General features: G+C 45.1%; 2 protein-coding genes across 3 annotated transcripts in view; both read left to right on the forward strand.

Annotated features, from left to right (window-relative positions):
* Positions 1 to 8,409, forward strand: part of BTK (Bruton tyrosine kinase) — a 42,242-nt gene extending 33,833 nt beyond the window's left edge. For both annotated transcript variants that reach the window (XM_040999429.1, XM_040999431.1), the window contains exons 12-19: positions 63 to 190; positions 857 to 931; positions 1,476 to 1,647; positions 2,177 to 2,393; positions 4,028 to 4,092; positions 5,237 to 5,355; positions 5,874 to 6,031; positions 7,911 to 8,409. In XM_040999429.1, the coding sequence (XP_040855363.1) occupies positions 63 to 190; positions 857 to 931; positions 1,476 to 1,647; positions 2,177 to 2,393; positions 4,028 to 4,092; positions 5,237 to 5,355; positions 5,874 to 6,031; positions 7,911 to 7,982 (1,006 nt within the window). In that variant the 3' untranslated portion in view covers positions 7,983 to 8,409. The remainder of the gene's footprint in view (positions 1 to 62; positions 191 to 856; positions 932 to 1,475; positions 1,648 to 2,176; positions 2,394 to 4,027; positions 4,093 to 5,236; positions 5,356 to 5,873; positions 6,032 to 7,910) is intronic.
* A 644-nt stretch (positions 8,410 to 9,053) lies between these two features.
* Positions 9,054 to 11,668, forward strand: TIMM8A (translocase of inner mitochondrial membrane 8A). The gene is made up of 2 exons (XM_040999970.1): positions 9,054 to 9,321; positions 10,754 to 11,668. The coding sequence occupies exons 1-2, from the start codon at positions 9,190 to 9,192 to the stop codon at positions 10,913 to 10,915; spliced, it is 294 nt and encodes a 97-aa protein (XP_040855904.1). The 5' UTR covers positions 9,054 to 9,189; the 3' UTR covers positions 10,916 to 11,668.
* Positions 11,669 to 23,841: the final 12,173 nt, after the last annotated feature.

Below are 23,841 nucleotides of genomic sequence, written 5' to 3' on the forward strand. Positions count from 1 at the left end.
TCACACCGTGGGTCCTGCTGCCCCTTGTTCCTGAGGCAATGACTTAGTATCAACTTTTTCAGGGACCCTCAAGGAGTGATACGCCATTATGTTGTGTGTTCCACACCTCAAAGCCAGTATTACCTGGCAGAGAAGCACCTTTTCAGCACCATTCCTGAGCTCATTAACTACCATCAGCATAACTCTGCAGGTGAGTACCGGGGCAGCTGAGAAGGGTTAACACCAGGAAGTACAATTCAAGACAAAGTGTCAAGGAGGAGAACATACCTTACAGGGCAGCTGAATGAGCTCTGAACGTAAACCCTCATAAAGTCAGGTAGAACTCTCATCAAGAGGTGGTCAAAGGCCAACATTATACCCAAATGGGGACTAACTTCTTACTAATACCCAATCCAAAGGAAAGATGCAGAGGAGATTGAGTGCCTACTGTGTAATCAGCAAGTCCCTCTGTTCTAAAGGAGAATGCAGGAAAATTCACAGTCAAGATTTTTGCCCTCAGAGAAATACACATTAGCCAATATCCTTTCTAAGTCATGTACAAATGCTACAACCTGGCATCATATGTGGGAAAAGTTTCATTGAGAAGGTGGGATGTGAGTTAAGTCTGGGCTGGAAGATGTGAATATATTTGGTTGTGATGGGGTGTATTTCAATAGTATTTTATTGTCTTGTCTCTGAAAGCTCTTTTGCGCGAGGAGAAACTTCCAGGAAAATGTGGATTTGTAAAGATCTCCTGGGATTTAAAATGTCCTACAAGGATGCATCCCAGAAGTGAGAGGTTTTAAGTGAAGCGAGGATGTGGGAATATCCAATTCTCTATGTTGCATCAACAGCACAATCTCTTTGTATGTTACAGGACTCATATCCAGGCTCAAATATCCAGTGTCTCAAAAAAACAAAAATGCACCTTCCACTGCAGGCCTGGGCTATGGTAACTTCTAATTTCTCTGGGGTAAAATGGGAACTCGCCAGTTGCAAAGCCTACCTTTGAAAACCTTGCCTTAGCAAGAGTCCTTAAGCTGCACTTGTTTTACAGCAGCTCCCTCTAGGGAGGTTGACAAAATCAAGCAAAGGTTATTTAGTAATTTTCTCCCTCTACTGGCTCCTACTGGCAGTGCAAACATGTGGGATTCAGAAAGGGATTCTTTGTTGATGAGGGACTTTTTATCTTTTTTTTTAATAGTAGTAGAAATTTTCAATACCATGCCTGAGTTTATTAACTAGAAACATCAAAAGAATCATAAATGTATTTATAGAGGTTGTCTAGTCTGTCTTAATATTTTATGACCAACTTGTAAATAAAATTCCTGGATTTCTCCAATCAGTAACCACATCCTTGAGATTTACTGGAACAAAGATGAATAAGTATTCCCTAGTACTTCTTTTTTTAAATTACTTTCCCTATTTCTACCTAAGAATTCTTATGTGTGATAGGAATTGTATATACAATAATCACACTAAGACTTTGTTTTTAGGATCATGGGAAATTGATCCAAAGGACCTGACCTTCCTGAAGGAGCTGGGGACTGGACAATTTGGGGTAGTAAAGTATGGGAAATGGAGAGGCCAATATGATGTGGCCATCAAGATGATCAAAGAAGGTTCTATGTCCGAGGATGAGTTCATTGAAGAAGCCAAAGTTATGATGTGAGTTACAGCTAAAATTCAACTCTCAATGCAATTGTTGGACTTTTGGAATTACCAGGACAAGACATGGTGGTTTAAGGTGACTTATGAGATTTGGGACTAGGCAGTGAGGTCAACTTTTGATTGGTGGGTGTCCTAACTGCTGAGATAATCATTTGTGTGTATGTACGTATGTGTGTGTGTGTTGATTGAGAATGGTGTTGATCATGGGTATGTATATCTCAATAGTATTTGCTGGTAAATGTAGCCAATGGAAGTTTCAAAAGAAAAAAGAAAAACTGATTCCAGTTTATCCTGGTGTTCTTTTACCCCCAAGGTTTTTCCTGTTTGATTGACAGGTTATAAATCCCTGATCATCCCCACATCCTGGGCACTTTGGGGATTTGGGTGGGAAGGAAGAAGCTCAATTCACTATTATGATCGCTTACTGGGTGCTCTATTTCTAGGCCAATCCCTTTCCCCACCCCTGCCCCTTTCTAACTGATATACAGAACTGAAATAGAGGACTGGTTCCTTGCCTCTCCTGTAGGAATCTTTCCCATGAGAAGCTGGTGCAGTTGTATGGTGTCTGCACCAAGCAGCGCCCCATCTTCATCATCACTGAGTACATGGCTAATGGCTGCCTCCTAAACTACTTGAGAGAGATGCGCACTCGCTTCCAGAGTCAGCAGCTGTTGGAGATGTGCAAGGATGTCTGTGAAGCCATGGAATACCTGGAGTCAAAGCAGTTCCTTCATCGAGATCTGGTGGGACCTCAAGAGCACTAGCCTTGGGCCCAAGGGCTGAGGGGTGGAGGTGGCAGTGGAGGATACAGCATACACTATCCAGGAGGGTGACTGCTGCCAGCACTTTGGTTTTTCCACAAAACACTAATTTAAGCATGCCATTACCCCAGTGGTGAGCCAATCATCCGTAGGCTAAATCTGTGTGGTCAGCAAGGGTGGGAGTGAGAGCAGTCCTAGCACCCAGGGAGAAGTGGCAGAGTTGCTTGGTGGTCAATCTGGACACGGAGAAGGCCACCTTGTGCTTCCCAGTGGGAATATTTCTGGCATGGAGCATCATTTAGTTACAATGGGTGTCATAAACTGGAGGCCTGAGGGTATATTTAGCTCATTTTAAAAAATGTATTATTATAATTAATAAGAAATTAAAATGAAATATTTTAAGTTTCACATTATAAAAATACCCTGACATTAGAACTTGGGTCCCTGTTATCCTACAGCATTTCATGTCATCTGGAGCTAAGCAGTAGCCCCCTATTTTTTTTTTTTTTTAGGTTTTTTTTTTTTAATTTTCATTAGAAAGGCTGATCAGATTTATAGAGAAGGAGAGACAAAGAGTTTCTGTCCACTGTTTTTTCCTACGTGGTCGCAATGGCCAGAGCTGAGCCAATCCAAAGCCAGGATCCAGAAGCTTCTTCCTGGTCTCCCATGAGGGTGCAGGACCCCAAAGCTTTGGGCCATCCTGCATGGCTTCCCCAGGCCACAAGCAGGGCCCTAGATGGGAAGTGGAGCAGTTAGGACATGAACCAGTGCCCATATGAGATCCTGGTGCTTGCAAGGCTAGGATTTAGCCATTGAGCCATTGTGCCAGGCCCAGGAGCTGATTTCTTTAAACCATACATTGTGGCTCAGGCACGGTAACCTAGTGGCTAAAATCCTCTTGCACACCAGGATCCCATATAGACACCAGTGTATGCCCCAGCTGTTCCACTTCCCATCCAGCTCCCTGCTTGTGACCTGGGAAAGCAGTAGAGGATGGCCCAAAGCCTTGGGACCCTGCACAAATGTAGGAGACCTAGAAGAAGCTCCTCGCTCCTAGCCTCAAATCTGTTCAGCTCCGGTCATTGCAGCCACTTTGGTAGTGAATCAATGCATGGAAGATCTTCCTATCTGTCTCTCCTCCTCTCTGTATATCTGACTTTCCAATAAATATAAATAAATCTTTTATTAAAAAAAAAAGAGGCATTGTGCCCTCATTTCCGGTAATCTTCACCCAACCCATTTAACTTTCACTCTGCATGTCTGGCTAGCTCCTGAAGAAGTTTTGTTTGGTTTTGTTTTGTTTCCAGCCAAGCTAATGCCTCACTGGCAGAAAACGAGAAAACAAAATAAAGCCACCTCTGTCTCATAATTCGCTCAGCCTTTTAGTGAAGGAATTGCCCATGTGAATGAATTCATTCTGCTCAGGACTAGTTAGATTCACAGAGTAGCCTGCTTTACACACAGCAAAAATGCAAAAGTTTTCAGCTGGCAATGCCAAGGAGGGGGAAGTTGAAGGGGATGAAGCATGCCTGGTTTCTTTCTGCCAGAGAACAAGATTTGTGTCTTTGACCTGGGTGCCAGGGACAGAATCTCACTAGGTATCTGTTGCACTGCAGGCAGCTCGAAACTGTTTGGTAAATGACCAAGGCGTTGTGAAAGTATCTGACTTCGGTCTGTCCAGGTGAGGGTACCTTATTCATTTTTTCCCTCGAAAAGTAAAAATAGTGCAGTGTGAGCAGGAGTGGTATCCTTTTGTTGTAGTTCAACCTTTTAATCTTTTTCCCCCTCATTCTAGTGTTTTCCACCATCACTTCTGTGCCTTTAATTTCACTGAATAAAGCCACTTCTTCATCTTATTACTTTTTCTTCCCATTCTTATCTCCCTTTCTCCTCCCCCTTTTTTTAAAGACGAATTTTATCTTTACTTGAAAGGCATAGTCACAGAGAGAGAGAGGAGAGACAGACAGAGATCCTCCACCCACTAGTTCATTGCCCAAATGGCCTCAATGGCAGGACCTGGGCCAATCCAAAACTGGGAGCCAGGAGCTTCCTCCATGTCTCCACGTGGACACAGGGACCCACAGACTTGGACCATCTTCCATGCTTTCCCAGATTGTAAGGAGAGAGAAGTGGAGCATCCAAGATATGAACTGGGTGCCCATTTAGGATGCTGGTGCTGTGGACAGAGGCTTTTTCTACTAAGCCATGAAACCACTCACCCCTTTATTTGAAGTGATTTCTACAGTACTCTATATCTTGATTTGTAAATCCTATTGATTTTACTCCATCCTTCCTCCTTCTTTCTTAGTATAATCCCCAGGAAAAAGGAAGTACATATTAGATTTAATTTGACCCTATCATCCTTGTAACTATTTTTTCGGTTAGGAAAGCTAAATCAGAAATGAAAGATGAACAGCAGGTGTTGAGTGCAGTCAAGATGCCACTTGGGATGCCCACGTCCCATAATCGAGTGGGATTGAGGTCCAGCTCCAATCTCAATTCCAGCTTCTGGGCTCCTACTTCATCCAGGCCCAGACTTGAACTGTTGCAGGCATTTCAGGAAGTGAACCAGGGGGCCGAAGATCTCTGCCTGTCTCTCTATTTCTTTCCTTTCAAACAAATGAAAATATATAGAAGACTTACAAAGGGAAAAAATGGAAATTTTGGTACATGTAACATTTATAAAAGATACCATTTGACCAACAGAGCCTTTTGAGAAGGTTCTTAAGTGTATTATATGCATAGCTCTGTATTGTGTCGAGAAGAGGTAAACAAATAGTAAGCTCTCCAAATCCTACTGCTAAGAAGTCTCCAATTCTTTGCAGGTATGTCCTGGATGATGAATATACAAGCTCAGTAGGGTCTAAGTTTCCAGTGCGGTGGTCTCCACCAGAAGTCCTTATGTATAGCAAGTTCAGCAGCAAATCTGACATTTGGGCTTTTGGTAAGTGGGCAAGATTGTGAAGATCACACAGGTCACAGTAGAATCCAAAGGGGGAAATTCTCACTTTGCAATGACACAGAGAGGTTGTTCTTATTTTCATTCATCTAACTGCAGGAGCATTTGTTGTGTATCAGGCACCACAAGAGCTTCTGAGGGTAAAAGCAGTCAACTGGACATGAACTCTACTTTCTTAGAACTTGACAATATACTGAGGGAAACAAACAATTTATTCAGTATGCAACAGCTTCTGCATCCTGATTATGTACCAGGCACTCTGCCAGTCCCTGTAACTACAAAGACAAATACGATGCCTTCTCCCTTCTACAAGATTTAATGGTCTGCTGTAGCTCTGATCACCATCCAATGTGATCAGGACCACAGCAGAAGATTGGACAAAATGCAGAAAGGCCAGTGAGGGGAATCAGCTGATCTCTGAAGTTGATTAAGGAAGACAGGAATTCTTACTACCCAAACAGACTACAAAGTGATTTAGTACCTTTTTCTTTTTTATTTTCTAGGGGTTTTGATGTGGGAGATCTACTCCCTGGGCAAGATGCCTTATGAAAGATTTACTAACAGTGAGACCGCTGAGCACATCACCCAAGGCCTGCGTCTCTACAGGCCTCATCTGGCTTCAGAGAGGGTGTACACCATCATGTACAGCTGCTGGCATGAGGCAAGTGTCTTGGTGTGACCTATTACATCTTCCTTGAACTGACTTTCCTATACACCTTTCCCAGCTCTCCATAGCTGCCCACCTGCTGGGCACAGACTGATAGTGTCACCATTTTCTGACTCTGGCCTGTTCTCCAATTCCCCAGTGGCAGAAGCTCTCCCAAGTCCAACTGGTGGTCACTAGGGTATCCGCAGTAGACCGCAACAACAATTGAGCATTAGGGAAAGGTCAGGGAAATGTGTGTGTGTGTGTGTGTGTGTATACTTGCATGTGTTTGCCCATGTCATCTAACCCATGTAGGCAGTCAGAGGCCCTCAGACAAGTGCCTGAACATCACAAAAGAAAGAAAAGTCATTAAAGTTGGTGTTCACCCCTTTAACCTTCTCTTCCACTTTACTAGCTGCCATTTTACAGCTGTGGTCTTAAATGAGATTTCTTTTAAATATATCCTAAGGTTTCAAAGGGAATTGAAGCGGGCAGATTTGCTTTTGCCTCTTAATATGGTGACATTTAAAAAATAATGAGCCAGTGCCACTACTATTACTAAAATACTCGGCTCCTCTTACCTTGGGTTCTTCACAAAGTGCATTTGCTGCTCAGTAGCTCCTTGACAACCTTAAATTGGAAGCCTAAATCTCTAGTGGAAATACATGCTCAACTCTTAGTTTTGTCCTTCCAGAAACAGGAATTTTTTCTTATATAGTGCTATTCTTTCTTATATAACAGGATTCTTTCTTATATAGTGCTGCAGATGGAGGCTTTACTCACTATGCCATAGCTCTGGCCTCAAAGAACTCTTAAAAATAAAATTTACTTGGGAAGTGGTGTTTAGCCTAGCAGTTAAGATGCCTGTGTCCCTTGTCCCAGTTATGGCTCCTGACACCAGTTTCTCATCAATGGAACTCTGGGAGATCAGACTCAAGTAATTGAGTTTATGCCCACCTGTGAGACCTGTATTGCATTCCCAGTTTCTAGTGCCTGGCTCTGGCCTTGGCACAGTCCTGACCATTGCAGGCATTTAGATCAATGAACCAGCCGACATATTTTTTTCCCTCCCTTCCTCCCATCAAAAATAGGCATCTAAAACAAAACAAAACAAAACAACAATGACAACAACAACAACAAAAAAAACCCACTATAAATTCCTGGGCCTCTTTCCCAGAAATTGTGATAAGGTATGTATAAAGTGGATCCATGTATTTTAAAGATTTTAAAATTCCCAGGAAATTCTGATACTCAACCAGTTTTGAGATCCAAAGCAGCAAGAAATTGATAGGTTTTTTTGTTGTTGTTTTTTGTTTGTTTGTTTGTTTGTTTTGCCCTGACCTGTTAAAACCGTTGTGGCATGAATGCCTCCTGAGTCATTAAATACCTTGGTCTACAGGTTCCATATGGGTAGCAGAAAGTCCTGGGTGCTCAGGATCCCTGCCCAGGAGTGCACCCTCTGGCTTTTTTCACTTTGACTTTGCATTAAAAGAAACCATATTTGAACAGAAGCTACACATGGTTATAAGATTAATGTTCTGTCAATCATTTCCATTTAAACTTATTTAGTAGTTGTTTGCCCTTGTAGGTTCTAAAATAACAATGTATTGTGATTATGTTTTGTACTTACTCAGTTTTCATCCATATGTATGCCAGCTTACTTTACATATTGTTCTTATCATATGAATAACCTTGAGATACTCAAGCTGGAAAGGGCCCAAAGACTATAGGGAGAGCTGCCACTTGTCTTACACTCAGTCTTGTGATCAATGGATGCACTATGCTATTGGGCATAGAGTATATGCAGAGTTAATTGCTTCTTCCTGCTCAGCGCGTTTCCCTGGAATTTTGGATTCTAGCTACTGTGTAACACTTCATTTTTCTTTGCCTTTAGAAAGCAGATGAACGTCCCACTTTCAAAATTCTCCTGAGCAACATTCTCGATGTCATGGATGAAGAATCCTGAGCTCGCTAATAAGCTTCTTGATTCCACTCCTTGCTTCTACCAGCCTCGATTTCATCTTCCCTGAGGAAATCCCGGGTTCACAGGTTCTGGAGCCTTCGTGCTTCCACTGACTACACCAAGCCCCCACCTCCCTTCTGCATCTAGGAATGCCACTCTTCTTTGGTACCCTGGGATAGTGCCTTCTGTGCAGAGGTCCAGGCGTCTGTGCCTCGGATTACCCCCAAGAGAGAAAATTGCCCAAAATATTATTAAGACACACTGAATTTGGAGGTAGAGACATTTGAGAAGAGGGAGAGAGAAAAGTACACAAAGAGACCAATAGCTCTTTTGGAGGTACATTTGATCTTGGGAAGGGGAGTGCAGAATTTTTCGAAAATGAAACGGTGTCATAAAATGGGAGGGAGTCGTTTTATACAATAAAATTACTGAAAAGCTGTGTGTGTGAAGATCTTTGGTATTTCGTTGAATCATGCAGCCCGCCTGGAAGTGCTGACTCAGTACTGCAGAGAACTTCATAGGACACACTCCTACACTGACAACTCAGCAGGTGCCTCGGCTTTTAACTTCTTTGATTCCACTGGAGCTAGTTCAAGCCTCCCTCGGAATCAGAGATGAATTCATAAGCCAGGGCATTGCCTGGTACCTAGTAGCCATACCATAGTGTCTCAATGAATTTGGGAACTGCGGCCAAATTCTGCCAGAACCTTATTTGCATTCTCCAGGAGAGAAAAAGAAGCAAACCACAATGGCCCAGAATGGCCAAAAAACAAACTGAGCACAACCCCAGCCGCGCGGCAAGCGCGGGCCAATTTGGAAGCTGGTAGGGGTGGAGCTACGGGCAGGAGTGGAACGGGTCACGCGGCTAAGGCACTTTCTCCGCCCCCTCCTTTTTTTTTCTTTCTTTCTTTTTTTTTTTTTCTGCTCGAAGTAATGTCTCTATAGCTCCTCGGCTCTGGACTGCACGCTCTGAACACTCGGGCGCCAGCGCAGAGCTGCGTGGTAGGGCGGCCGTTGGGCCAAGAAGCCCGACGCCAGCGCCCACGCCCCAGAAGGCGGCGGGGCTGACCCGTGCGCGCCTTGCGCCGACGCAGTGAGCTCACGGGGCGGGCCCCAGGACTACGGGTTGTGGTTCCGCTTCCGTCGCTGAGACACGTGAAGGTCGGAGAGTTGGTACGGAGTCCGTCTGGGCACGCGTGATCGCGCCGGGATGGATTCCTCCTCGTCTTCCTCCGCCGCGGGCTTGAGTGCTGTGGACCCGCAGTTGCAGCATTTCATCGAGGTGGAGACCCAGAAGCAGCGCTTCCAGCAACTGGTGCACCAAATGACTGAACTTTGTTGGGTGAGGATCTTGGAGCTGGGAAGTGGACGGTATAGCCTTTCTCCTTCTGCCCTTGCCCCGTAGGGTTCGCTGTGGTGTCGGGATCTGGGAAGCAAGGTAGACCCAACTGCACCTTTTAGCTTTGTCAGAGGACAGGTGACTCCACTTCTCCAGGCAGTGCCACTTTGAATCTCACCTTACTTGGTACACAGAATTGGGGCAGAGAGAAGTCTTAAGGCACTGTCCCATCCAACACTTTCAAGCACCTGATGTTGAAGCTGCCTAGGTCTGTCACCAAGGTTAATGGAGAGAGCTCCCTCCGTCCCCACAGTGCTGAAATTCTTCTCTTTGGGACTCTGAGTCCTACAGAGTCAGGGAATCTACTATTCCTGGGGTCTTTCAGAATGACATGGATCGTTCCGTTGCTTTAACCCTCCGTGGTAAGAAATGAGTCGCTCCAGCCCACTAACTAGAAACGTGGTGTAATCGCTTCCAACATACACCCAGATTTGCCCTCCTGTTGGGTTGTTGTGTAATACCTAGCTGTTTTGGGTCTGAAGGTTGAGGAATTGAGTCTGCTCTCCGAGGAGACTTTGGCAAAAGGGTAGAAGGCATTTTCAGCTTGAGATCAAGGATTGCTGGTTGCCCAGAACAGCATAATATGCCCCCTTAACAAATGAAGTTCTCAGAATTTAGAGGCTGAGGACGACCCTCCGTGGAATTGGAGGGTGGGAGGCACAGAATAATGAACAAACTGCATTTGAACCACTTAACGTGAACTATATACAGACATCAGTTTCCATAGTTCATTTCCTGTAAACTTGTGGTACTGCTGGACTATGACCCACTCCAAATGCCTGTTTACCTGTGGTCTCTCTTGGACCAGAGTAGTTCGTTTGGTTTTTTTTTTTTTTTTTCACTCTGATTTTTTTTTATGTTGAGCAGAAGAGAGTGTGGTTAAGGGCTCCCCTAAGAATCTAAGCTATACGTCCTTTAGGAAAAGGGATACATTTTTTCCATTCATCCTGAGGACTCTGGAAGCTTGGACTTGGGTCAACAAGGTTACAGAATCTAAGGTCATACATTTTCTCCTAGTAGGCTTTATGGTATCTTGCTGTGATGACTTTTCATCCATTTATTCTATAGTTAAAAACATTTAATTGTTATAACCTTGGGTGAAGTATCCCTCTTTCTAAAATACTAACAATAGTAACTATTCAATAGGGTGGTTGTGAACATTCAATATAAGGTTATAAAACATGGTTCCGTACTAGATAATCTGCCAAGTGTGAGATTCTTAACCTATCAGTATTATTTTTGGGTAAAATTTTTGCTCTAAGCAACAAGAAGTTAACCTTCCGTCCCCTGCCCCCCCCCCCCCCCCCCCCCCCCCCGCCACTGCCTTCCCTCTACCCCAAGTTCCCTTTGTGATTCTGTATCTTGTCCTGAACAGGAGAAATGCATGGACAAGCCTGGGCCAAAGTTGGACAGTCGGGCTGAGGCCTGTTTTGTGAACTGCGTTGAGCGCTTCATTGATACAAGCCAATTCATCTTGAACCGACTGGAACAGACCCAAAAATCCAAGCCAGTCTTTTCAGAAAGCCTTTCTGACTGACCTCAGCATTATCTCTTTGGAAAAGGAAGGTAGTTCAAGACACGAAGAACAACTGATGGGATGATTGGCTATATGGCATTGGGGCATCGGTTCCCACCTCCTGTCACTCTTGGGACATCCTGCCATCTGAAAATGAACAAGGACCAATTATTTTATGTGCAGGATTTGGAGGTCATACTTGTATTTGGTTCTGTTTTTTAATCTGGTGGAAATCATTGACAGATGAATGAATCAGATGTGTGTTTCTATATATATATATGGGGGGTATGGTTTTCTCAAGGTCTCAACTGTTTCCTGTGATTAGATGGTGGGACCACATAGAGATCTCTTATTTGTGTGGATTCATTTCAGATTTCTGCAGAGATCTTTGTGTCTCTCAGAAAGGGCAGCAACAGGAGAAGAACAACCTGGCACTTACTTCCTTATCTGGTGTGTGACTGTTAATGCTGCAAAATATGCAGCACACTTGGGATTTAGAGATTCCCTCCCTCCCCTGTACTGTGATTTACTTAAATATCTGCATTAAAATGTGATCTCAAGGCAGTATAGAACTCTACACAGTGACCAGAATTTTCATTACTTGATTGCCACTATGAAGAAGTTAACTTACCCTGTATTTCAGGGTACCAAAAACTCAAGATGTGTCAAAAACTCAACAGCAATTTCAGGTAAAGGTGCATGCCTAATGTTAATCAGTATGGATTTCAATTACTTAATTCCTTTAATCACTGAAATAAAAAGCTTCTACAAGATTTAACTCTGCAATTAAGAAAAATTTATATTCTGGTTATCATCTGCATCTTGCAGAGATTTAATATGGACTGATATAGTTAAAAGTATCTGCTCCTATACAAAACTGCAGAGGTGACAAAGAGAACCTTGAGGTGAGATAGGAAGGGAAGGAATTGTGTGCTGACAGCCAACACTCTGCATGTGGTATGAAGTTGTAATGATAGAATTTCTCGGCTTGTACACCAAACACTAGTAAATTGGAGTACATACAAAGAATGGAGCTACTTGTTGGATCCACTGGTGTAAATATGTGAAATTTGGGCAGATGTACATTTTCAGAGCCTTTAGTTCCTGTTTTAGCTTTTCTCCCATATAAGATGCTATAAGGGGTTTTCCAAAATTATGATTTAAACAATTCAGGGGCCACTATTGTGGTGCATCATGTTAAGTTGCTTCCTTTGATGTCAATATCTCATATGAGTACACGTTTGAGTCCCACCTGCTCCACTTGTGATTGAGCTCCCTCGCTAATGCATCTGGGAAGGCAGCCATTGATAACCCAAATGCTTGGGTCCCTGCCACCCATATGGGAGACCTGGATGGAGTTCTAGGCTCTTAGGGCCATTTGGGATTGAACCAGGAGATAGAACATCTCTTTCTCTGGCCATCCCTCTCCTTTTCTGTAATTCTACCTTTCAAACATTCTAAAAAAAAATTAACCAAAGGCTAAGTGCATTCTCTGCACCAAACACTGTTTTGGTTATAGTAATTCAGCAGCGCATAAAACCAAAATCCCCTCCTTGAAGAACTTCTGTTTTAGCTAAAGAAAGTATACGCCTAGATATGTCAGTGTCTTAAGTGCCATGGAGAAAAGGCAGAGTAGGGATGTTAAGAAATACGCAAGACACTTTGTTTAGTGATTCATTTTCATTTGAGAGGAGGAGCTAGGAGAGACAACTACCCAAATAGCCATAACAGCCAGAGCTGAGCTGTTCGAAAATTGGAAGCCAAGAGCTTCCAATTGAGTGTAGGGTCCCAAAGGCTTTGGCCATCCTCTACTGCCCTTCAAGGCCATAGACAGGAAGCTGGAATAGAAGTGGAGCAGCCAGGGCCCATATGGGGTGCTAGTGCCATGACAGAAACCTAGCTTACTGTGCCACAGTACCAGCCCCCAGGGCCCTATTTTAAATAAGGTGGTTAGATAAAGCATTCTTTTATTTTTATTTTTTTTTTAAAGATTTATTTTTATTATTTTTTTACTGGAAAGGCGGATATACAGAGAGAGAAGAGACAGAGAGGAAGATCTTCCGTCTGATGATTCACTCCCCAAGTGAGCGCAACGGGCCGATACTATGCCGAGCCAAAGCCAGGAGCCTCTTCCGGGTCTCCCACGCGGGTGCAGGGTCCCAAAGCTTTGGGCTGTCCTCGACTGCTTTCCCGGGCCACAGGCAGGGAGCTGGAAGGGAAGCGGGGCTGCCAGGATTAGAACCAGCGCCCATATGGGATCCTGGGCGTGCAAGGCGAGGACCTTTAACCACTTGCGCCACCGCGCCGGGCCCAAAGCATTCTTTTTTTTTAAAAAAAAAAGATTTATTTATTTACTGGAAAGTCAGATATACAGAGAGGAGGAGAGAGAGAGAGGAAGATCTTCCCGTCCGATGATTCACTCCCCAAGTGAGCACAACTGCTGGAGCTGAGCCCATCCAAAGCCAGGATCCAGGAACTTCTTCCGGGTACCCCACGCGGCTGCAGGGTCCCAAAGCTTTGGGCCGTCCTAGACTGCTTTCCCGGGCCACAGGCAGGGAGCTGGATGGGAATTGGAGCCACCGGGATTAGAACCGGTGTTCATTTGGGATCCCGCGGCGTTCAAGGAGAGGACTTCAGCCACTAGGCCACGCTGCCGGACCGATAAAGCATTCTTGAAAAGGTATTTCTGCAGAGTCCAGGAAGTAGTAAGAGACCAAGCCTTGTGGCGTTCTGGGAGAACATTCTAGCAGAGGTCACTTCATGATATGAACAGGCAGGTCAGTGGAGTAAGGAGAATGATTAAAAAAAAAAAAGAAAACAAAGTCAGAAAAACGCCTGAGATAGGAGAGCTGGTGGCATGCTGTGCACTGATCAGAGAGGGTATTGTAGGCTGTTCTAAGAACTTTTGGCTTTTAGTAAGCAAGATAGGGAGTCACTGAGGGATTTAACAATGAAGTTATGTAATAACAGGAGTTTTTCACTGTTCTTTGGAAGCATGCACATGTTGAAAGCAGCAGTAGTAGTAGTAACAGCGATGGCATTTTGACCACTAGGAGAAGTCAGACATAACTTGTGTCTGTATGTGATTGTTTTCAACCTTTAAGGTGTTCATGTAAAGCCTGAACTCACAGGATTTTGTTTTCCTTCTTATTCTTTTTTATATTAGTTACTGGTTTTTTTTTTTTTTTAAGATTTTGTTTATTTTTATTGGAAATGCAGATATACAGAAAGAAGGAGACTCAGAGAAAGATCTTCCATCTGCTGATTCACTCCCCTAGTAGCTGCAACAGCTGGAGCTGAGCCAATCCAGAACAGAAGCCAAGAGCTTCTATCGGGTCTCCCACACAGGTGCAGGGTCCCAAGACTTTGGAGCATCCTCAACTACTTTCCCAGGCCACAAGCAGAGAACTAGATGGGAAGTAGAAGAGCCAGGACATGGTGCCCATGTGGGATCCCAGCACATGCAAGGCAAGGACTTTTGCCACTAGGCTACTGCATCAGGCCCTATACTATTTACTGTTAATATTACATCATTATTCCTTCTTGTTCATTTCATATTCTAAGTGTACAAACTTAAATACTTTACAGTGTTGCTATTTGCTTAGTTAATTGTTTAGTAGAAAAGAAGGTTCTTACAACATAGGCTACTTAAACATTCATGGAAAATAAAATTAAAAGGTGTATTTACTTATTTATTTTTATTGGAAAGGAAGATTTCCAGAGAGAAGGAGAGACAAAAAGATCTTCCTTACACTGATCCAGTTGCTACGTGGTCCTAACGGTCGAAACTGAGCCAATCCAAAGCCAGGAGTCGGGAGCTTCTTCCAGGTCTCCCACGCGGGTGCAGGGTCCTAAGACTCTGGGCCATCCTCCACTGCTTTCCCAGGCCACAGACAAGGAGTTGGATGGGAAGCAGAGCAGCAGAGAACAAACTGGCACCCAAATGATATGTCAGTGATTGCAAGGTGAGGATTTAACTACTGAGCCATCCTGCCACGTCCAAATTGGTGTGTTTTAGTAAACACAACTCTTGAACCATGCATGTCTAGTCTTTTCATAATACACATTTTACCTTTCATATTCATGAACTTCAAAATTTTTTGCATACCCAAGTTGTTTTTTGATTCCAATTTCCCATGAACTTCCTAAAATACTCTCATGTATTTGAGCACCTAATGGTTAAAAAAAGGTCACTCTTGGGGGCCCAGCAGCGTGGCCTAATGGCTAAGGTCCTCGCCTTGAATGTGCCAGGATCCCATATGGTCATCAGTTCTAATCCCAGCGGCTCCACTTCCTCTCTCCTCTCTGTATATCTGACTTTGTAATTAAAATAAAATAAATCTTAAAAAAAAAAAAAAAACAGCTCACTTCATGGAAGTGAATACTGAGGACCTGGAAACATCCAATGTCTTGTTCAGGTAGTTCATTTGAATGTTGAATAGGAATCACAAAACAGCTCAAGATTCTGTAGGCGAGGGTGGATTTTTGTCTGACCTCTCTAGAACTGCTGCATCACGGCAATGCCTAAACCTTTGACACCTGATAGGGAATGAGTCAGCAGAAAAGCAAAATGGCTCCCAAAAATGCAATACCTGGGGCTGCTGGTACAGGAAGTTAAGCTGCTACTTGTAATGCCCACATCTCATACATCCCAGCTACTCTGTGCTTCCAACCCAGCTCTTTGCTGATGCACCAGGGAGACAGTGGATTATGGCTCATGTGCTTGGGTTCCTGCTATCCATATGGGAGACCTAGTTGGCACATTCTTGGGGCTTTTGTCCCAAAAGACGGGGGCAACCAAACGAGGCAGGAGGCGGGAACGTTTTATGGAAAACAGACTTTCAAAAAGAGGGAGTGGGGGTCTGGCTACATAGCCTGGAGGCTAAAGTTCTTACCTTGTACACACTGGGATCCCATATGGGTGCTGGTTCTAATCCCGGAAGCCCCGCTTCCCATCCGGCTCCCTGCTTGTGGCCTGGGAAAGCAGTTGAGAATGGCCCAAAGCCTTAGGACCCTGCACCAGTGTGGGAGACCTGGAAAAGGCTATGAACTCCTATCTTTGGATCAGCACAGCTCCAGCCATTTTGACCACTTGGGGAGTGAATCATCAGACGGAAGATTTTCCTCTCTGTCTTTCCTCCTCTTTTCATATATCTGACTTTCCAATAAAAATAAATATTTTTTAAAAGGGGTGGAGAGGAGAGGAACGCTGAGCACGGAATTGAGAAAGCTCAGCCCCTCCTTCCCCATCCCCGTGACAGTTCTTTCTTTTATTTCATCTGGCTTGGGAAAGGATCATGCCCTGGATGGGTGTTTATCAAAGTTACCAGTTTACAATGTATGCCTTTATTAACCTGAAATGTGTTGCACAGGCAGGTGACTGTGGTTCTGGACCTGTAGAAGTTTAGGCTATAAAATCCCACCGTGACATCCTCCAGGGCACTGCTATTGAGACTCCGTTTGCCAGGTGTGAAGTTGGCGATTTCTGTCTCAAAGGGCCAAGCCAGGGCAACACTAGCAGCTATTGGATGTACTTGAGAAGTGAAGCAGCAGATGGAGATTTTCTCTCGCCCTTCCTTTCGAACAAATATTTTCAAGAGACAAAAACGTGTAATGTAATTATGGTTGTAGTTGCCACACAAAGACTTAGGATGTGATCAGAATCATCGCATGACCAAAGGGTCAGCATAATGTTAAGAGGTTTCTGCAACATAATGGCAAGAGTAGCTAGCTTTATTGAGGATATGCAAACTATGTGTTTATATAGCACCATGATTTGTACTGTGTAATTTACATAGATTCTCTGTTTTTAAAAATACAACAGATTTATGAGGTGGCAACTGTTACCATGCCTGTTTTATACACAGGGAGAAGCTGAGGGCTAAAGACATAAACTCACTCAAGGTTCCACAACTTATAAGCTGTAGGAATTGAATTTGAATCCAAGCATTTGAACTTCAAAGCCCATGATCTTATCTACTATACCAAACTCTTGCAGTGTACTCCAAGATGGGAAGTAATGTTTCTCTAAAGGCCAAGCCAAAGTAACTGAAACCTGTCCTCGAGGTGATAACAGCACCATGGAAACAATGCAACTTTCATTTACTTTTTAAAAATCACTTATTAGAAAGGCAGAGTAACAGAGAGACAGGGAGATACACAGAGATCTTCCATCTATTGATTCACTGCCCAAATCGCTGCAATCGCTAGATATGGTCCAGGCAAAAGCTAGGAACCCAATTTTCATCCACATCTCCCATATGGGTGGCAGGAACCCAAGCATTTGGGCCGTTACCTGCGACGTTTTCAGTTGCTTTATTGGGGGCTGGATCAGAAGTACGGAGTCACTGGCACTGTGATATGGCATGTAGTATCCCAAGTTACATCCTAACCTGTCATACTGTAGCAACTGTTTCAGAGCAAATGGTTTTGTCTTTGCTTTTTAAGATTTGTTTATTTGAAAGGTAGGGTTACAGACAGAAGGAGAGACAGAGAGCTTTCATCCACTGGTTTGCTCCCCAGATGGGCACAATGGCTGGAGCTGTGCAAGTTCGAAGCCAGGATCCAGGAGCTTCTTGCAGTTCTGCTATGTGAGTGAAGGAGACCATGGATTTGAGCCATCTTCTGCTGCTTTCCCATGCTATAGGCAGGGAGCCAGGTATGCACATGGGATACTGGTGCTAGGGTGGAAGATTAGTGTGCATGCTGGGCCCAGCGGTGTGGCCTAGCGGCTAAAGTCCTCTCCTTGAATGCCCCGGGATCCCAAATGGGTGCCGGTTCTAATCCCAGCAGCTCCACTTCCCATCCAGCTCCCTGCCTGTGACCTGGGAAAGCAGTCGAGGATGGCCCAAAGCCTTGGGACCCTGCACCCGTGTGGGAGACCTGGAAGAAGTTCCTGGATCCTGGCTTCGGATCAGTGCAGCACCGGCCATTGAGGTCACTTGGGGAGTGAATCACCAGACGGAAGATCTTCCTCTCTGTCTCTCCTCCTCTCTGTTTATCTGACTTTGTAATGAAAATAAATAAATCTTTAAAAAAAAAAGATTAGTGTGCTAAAAATCCATGACAGCCTCAGAACTGAGCATTTTTTAATAACTCTGGTAGAGTCATCATTGGAACAAAAGAAAACCAAGAAGTCATTTCATGAAGCTGATTAATGAAGTAGCTGTATTAATGGATTGTGTAGATATTAAATTATATCTTACTTTAAATAGAGATAGTGGGTGATTGTTTTCTCGTTTTTAAAGATTTATTTTTATTATTTTTTATTGGAAAGGCGGATATACAGAGAGAGGAGATACAGAGAGGAAGATCTTCCGTCCGATGATTCACCCCCCAAGTGAGCCGCAACGGTCGATGCTATGCCGATCCGAAGCCAGGAGCCTCTTCCGGGTCTCCCACGCAGGTGCAGGGTCCCAAAGCTTTGGGCCGTCCTCGACTGCTTTCCCAGGCCACAGGCAGGGAGCTGGAAGGGAAGCGGGGCTGCCGGGATTAGAACCAGCGCCCATATGGGATCCCGGGCGTGCTAGGCGAGGACTTAACCACTTGCGCCACCGCGCCGGGCCCTGTTTTCTCGTTTTTAAAAAGATTTATTTGCTTAATGTTTTTAAAAATTCTATTAAGATCACTTAATTTCTTTAAAAAAAAGTTTAGTTTGTTTCTAAAATATTTTTTGCGAAGTTGAGCAGGATGCATGTCCATATGGGTCCCTGGTTAGGGAGGGGAGCGCTGAAGCATGGAGGAAGATGGATGGGATATCTGTTTCAGAATTTTTTTTTTCTCCTAGGTTCACAGGGAAGGAAGAGTGAGGGCTACTTCTTGCTATCAATCCTAAGGGTGGAAAACAGTCATGTGATGATGCCTTAGGGACCCTGGTATGGGGAGAAATGTTCCAAGGGTGTTACTTGAGTGGTTTTGATCATTCTGAGATGTGATTGGCTTTGTTGCATCAAGATTGAGGAAATTTTTCTAAGGCCTATTGACTGACAAAGCTTACCTTAGTAGTGCAAAGGCCCAGGAACATGTTGCAGAGTTGGTCGGGGGAGTGGTCTAACCTCTCTGCTTTCTGTTATCTGATGAGACATTTGACATCATCTACTGGCCTAAATGAGCTAGCTGTCACGTCCTGTCTGTGTCTGGGCATGCTGTGCACTGCACCAGTATCAGTAAATGAGGATGCCCAGTCCTGATACAAGCACTCCAACGTCAGACCACATAGCTTGTGGTTTTCCCTGTGTCTGGCATTTAAGTCAGTGGTCTAGTCAAGAAACCTCACCTGGGGTGATCTCAGACTTGACTCTTGTGTGCTTCAGCCAATGCAAGACCAGATTCAGTCTGTCACCTGCACCAGCCAATGCACGTACCAGTGAGTACAGCTGCCTGATCAGTTCAGCCCTAGCCCCATCAGCTCTCATAAGAACCAACAGGTACTGTGGCCTAGCCCACCCCAGTCTGCTACAGGCCCAGTCCTCACACACACAAGCAGGTGCCATGGCCTAGTGAGGGTGCCCCATCCCCAACAACCTCATGTGCTGCCATGTGCTGTGGGTTAGCTGGGCCTCCTGCATCTCATGCACCCCCATGTATGCTCTGGCTGATCTCAGCCCCACTTGTCCCCAGACACAGCTCACATGTGTGCCAACAGTTGCTGTTGACTCAGTCCTGGCTTTCGGGAGCTTCTGCTGCTTGGCAGCAGAATACCCGGTTTCCCTACCAGATCTACTCCCAACCCAGACCTTGTGGTTAGCAGGAGTTACTGTGGTACAGCCTGACATGACATGACTCGCTTGTTAGCAATCTAGTACAGCCTGATCCATACCCAGATCCAGCCCACATGCTGGCCAATGGCCCCAGATCTCATGGGTGCCAGCAGGTGCTGTACCTCTGTTTGGCAGAGTGCCCCCAAATTCCAACCTTTGCATATGCTAGCAGGTGCTGCAGCCTGGCCCAGCATGGTCCAGCCTGGCCTCCTCCGAGTCCCTGCTCTTATGAATGGTGGTGAGTTCTGTGTTCTAGCCTGGCTCAGACCATCACCAACCCAGCCAATACAAGCCACCAGGTGCTATAGTCCCACATGGGCGAGCCCACAAGTCCCCAACAGAATCTGCCCCAGATCTGGTTCTCTATTGCGTTCTGATGGGTGCTGCAGATCTGGCCTGACATGGCCCACACCTTGCCCCAAAACTTGTGAGTACATCCCAGCCCTGCCAGGAGTGCCCTCTAACCCCAGATTTTTTGTGTGCCAACAGGCAATGGACATTACTACTTAGCCCAACCTGAGTTTCCTATGTGGGCTGATGCCTTGGCCTGACCCAAACATGCCCTCCAGTTTTCCCTCTCTAAACCATCCAGTGTCAGTTCCCTCACCTATCTGCAAGTGCAGTGGCCCACTCCATGAAAGCCCCCAGAAGTCATTCCTTACTCATCAAACTTTCCCTCAGTGGCTTCTATTTCAATAATGTCTCCAAGCAATCTGCAGCCCCCCATCTCATAGTGCTACACAGGTGTGTCTGTGGGCTGGAGCAGTGTATTCCAGCCCAGCAGCATCCCCTGCACCCTGTCATGTGGCATTCCTTGCGTACCTTTTTAAAAAGTAGAATAGGCAACTATGCTGACACACTGACACGGTTAACATGGAGTTGGCATTAACCAGGCCCAGGATGCGTGCCAACTATAGGCTACTTTTCTCCCAGCAGTACAATACTTGCCTAGGTAGAAGACAACCTAGGCAGTTGCCTATAGTTGAAGAAAATTTATTTATTTATTTATTTATTTATTTATTTATTTATTTGCAAGGCAGAGAGAGAGAGAGAGGGAGAGACCTTCTGTCTGCTGGCTCACTCCTCAAAATGGCTGCAACAGCTGGGCTGGATCAGGCCAAAGCCAGGAACCAGGAAGTCAATCTTAGTCTCCCATGTGCATGTCAGGGACCCTAGCACTTGGGGCGTCTTCTGCTGCCTCCAAGATGCGCTCACAGGGATCTGAATCCAAAGGGCAGAGTTCCTGGAACTCAAAACCAGACACTGTGAGATGGCACACTGGTGTTCCAAGTGGTGACATAACACACTGAGGTCAAACACTTAGCTCCTAGATAGATCACTTAAGCGACTATGTGGAAGTTGGAGTAAGGCAGAGAAAACTGAAATAAGGGTATTTTACCATTTCAAGGAAAAGACATTGGAGGATTGAATTGCAGTAATGGAAGTGGAGCTGGGGGAGAGAGGGCATAGTGGGGATATGGTGTAGCTGTGAGGAAAAAAAAAATCTGGAATAAGGTAGGAAGAGAGAAAAAGTTGATGATGAGCCCAGCACAATGGTTTGATGGCTAAATCCCTGCCTTGCAATTACAAGGATCCTATGTGGGCAGAATCCTAGCGTGTTCCAGCTATTCTGCTTTCCATCCAGCTCCCTGCTTGTGGCCTGGGAAAACAGTGAAGAATGGCCCAAAGCCTTGGGACCCTGCACCTGTGTGGGAGACCCGGAAGAACATCCTGGCTCCTGGCTTCAGATCGGCTCAGCTCTAGCCATTGCAGCCACTTGGGAAGTGAACCAGCAAATGGAAGACCTTTTTCTCTGTTCTTTGTAAATATGCCTTTCCTGTAAAAATAAAAACATGTTTATTAAAAAAAAAAAAGTTGATGCTAGGAAAGGAGGCAGGGTAGAGAACAATGTGCCAGTGTGAGGATGCCTTGTGGTTCAAAAGGCAGCAAAAGTGATTAGAAATAGAGGATAGTGACAGAATGGATCATCGAAATCGGCTGTAGACAAGTCAGAGATGGCCTTCCTTCCATAGCTCCAGTGTCTGGAATCATTGCTCTTATCTCCAAGTTAAGGAAGATAAGCATACAGAAATAGTCAAATCACAAATAGTCAGAAGGTTACTCACCATGTAACTGAAAAACTTGAAAGCATGTAATGGAAAAAGAAATGATAAAATATCATTTGTCTTTTTTTTTTTTTAAAGATTTATTCATTTTCATTGCAAAGTCAGATATACAGAGTGGAGGAGAGACAGGGAAAACTTCCATCCAATGATTCACTCCCCAGGTAAGCACAATGGCTGGTGCTGTGCAGATCTGAACCCAGGAGCCAGAAACCTTCTCCAGGTCTCCCACACGGGTGCAGGATCTCAAGGCCCTGGGCCGTATCCCACTGCTTTCCCAGGCCACAAGCAGGGACCTGGATGGGAAGTGGAGCTGCTGGGATTTGAACTGGCACCCGTATGGGATCCTGGTGGGTTCAAGGCAAGGACCTCAGCCATTAGGCAACCACACTGAGCCTTCATTTGTCCTTTTAATGTATGTATGTATATTTTTCAAAAGCAGATAGGGAGAGAGAGAGAGAGAGAGAGAGAGAGAGAGAGAGAGATCTTTATCAGCTGGTCTAACTCCCCAAATAGCAGCAACAGCCATTGCTGGACCATGCCAAAACTAGGAGGCAAGGACTCAAATCCAAGTCGCTGAGGTGGATGGCAGGGTCCCAAATCCTAAAGCCACCACCTGCTGCCTCCTGTGTTGTGTTAACAGGAAGCTGGATCAGAAAGGAAGGATTCAGGACTCGCTTCCAGGCAATCTGATATGGAAAGCAGGCATCCCAAGCCACATCTTGACTGCTATGCTGAATGCCTGCCCCACCCTTTGACTTTTGGTACTGTACTTGGATAAGAAGAAAAGGAAGGAGTGGAAACACACGCACACAGGTGCGCACACACGCACAAAACCAGCAGGGAACAAGGAGTCAGCAGCATTGGTTCAGCTGTGCTTCAGCCCTGAAGTTATTTCCCTGGGGCTTACACTGATTGCTACATGATGTAACTTATCTGCCATACTAAATTAAGAGTCAAATGTGACCTAGGCATTGCTAGACATACCTTGCCATACAAAGTAAACATCAACACTGCCTAGATCTCTGCTGAACAGCTATCCTTCGTCATCCATGCAGGCCACAGCAGCAGCTGTGCATAGCACATACTTGGTTTGCAAGCCCTTTTTCCCTGCCTCGGGCTTTCCCTCAGGTATGCTTTCTTCCTTAAAGCTGCTATTGTCCGGAGATTTTTTTTTTGTCTTACTAAATTGACTATGATCCCAGATTCTCCTGGTTCTCCCAACACTGAACAAACACAGAAGCTTTTAACATTTTGAAGATTTTGCTTGAACTGGCAATGGGGAACTAGACAGGACAGCACAAACAATAAATGTGGAGAATTTGCAAAGTTTTGGAATTTTACAGGTCTCTAACAGGTCGATTCTGATTCCTACTCCATATCTTACAGATGAGTTACCAAAATCCCTCTTGGTCTTCAGTTAAATATATATATATTCTTATATATACAATATATATTATTATATATTATATTATGTACATATTATATATAATGTATATATAATATATAATGTATATATTATATAATATATAATGACCGATGACAAGCTGTGACTGGCCACCAGCGAGTGGTCCGTGCCTGCCTCCCCACGGGCTCCTGTGGGCCTCATCGGGGTGGGGCTGGGGGGACCACCCGGGCCCTTGCTCTCGAAGCCGTCTGCTTTTCTCTGCGGAGGCAGCCTTGGCTGTCCGTGACCTCTCCCTGTAGCACAGCTGTGAACTGCGCAGCTCAGGCTTGTCTGCAGCAGAACCAGCCGTCTTTGCTGAGTAAGCGGGGGCACGTGCGTCACCACCAGCTCGGGTGATTCAGAGTTCAGAGCAGTCAAGGGAGAAATCATGCAGTTTGCCCTGGGAAGGAGGCTCGACAGATGGCCTAGCGTGCCTGGCCCCTGGGTGAGGTCTCTGCTGTGCCCCCCCCCCCGGTTTGTCCCTGTCTTTCTGGGGGCTGGTAGAACCCTGTGATCTCCAGTCTCCCCACCCCAGCCGAGCCCCTTTGTGTCACACAGCTGCCAGTCCTGGGCTGTGGGGCACAGCTGCTGGGCCTCCTATGCCCAGAGTGAATTCAG

Source organism: Ochotona curzoniae, unplaced genomic scaffold (genome assembly GCF_017591425.1).
Source record: "Ochotona curzoniae isolate NIBS_2020 unplaced genomic scaffold, NIBS_Ocur_1.0 scaffold_1852, whole genome shotgun sequence".
Classification (NCBI taxonomy): domain Eukaryota; kingdom Metazoa; phylum Chordata; class Mammalia; order Lagomorpha; family Ochotonidae; genus Ochotona; species Ochotona curzoniae.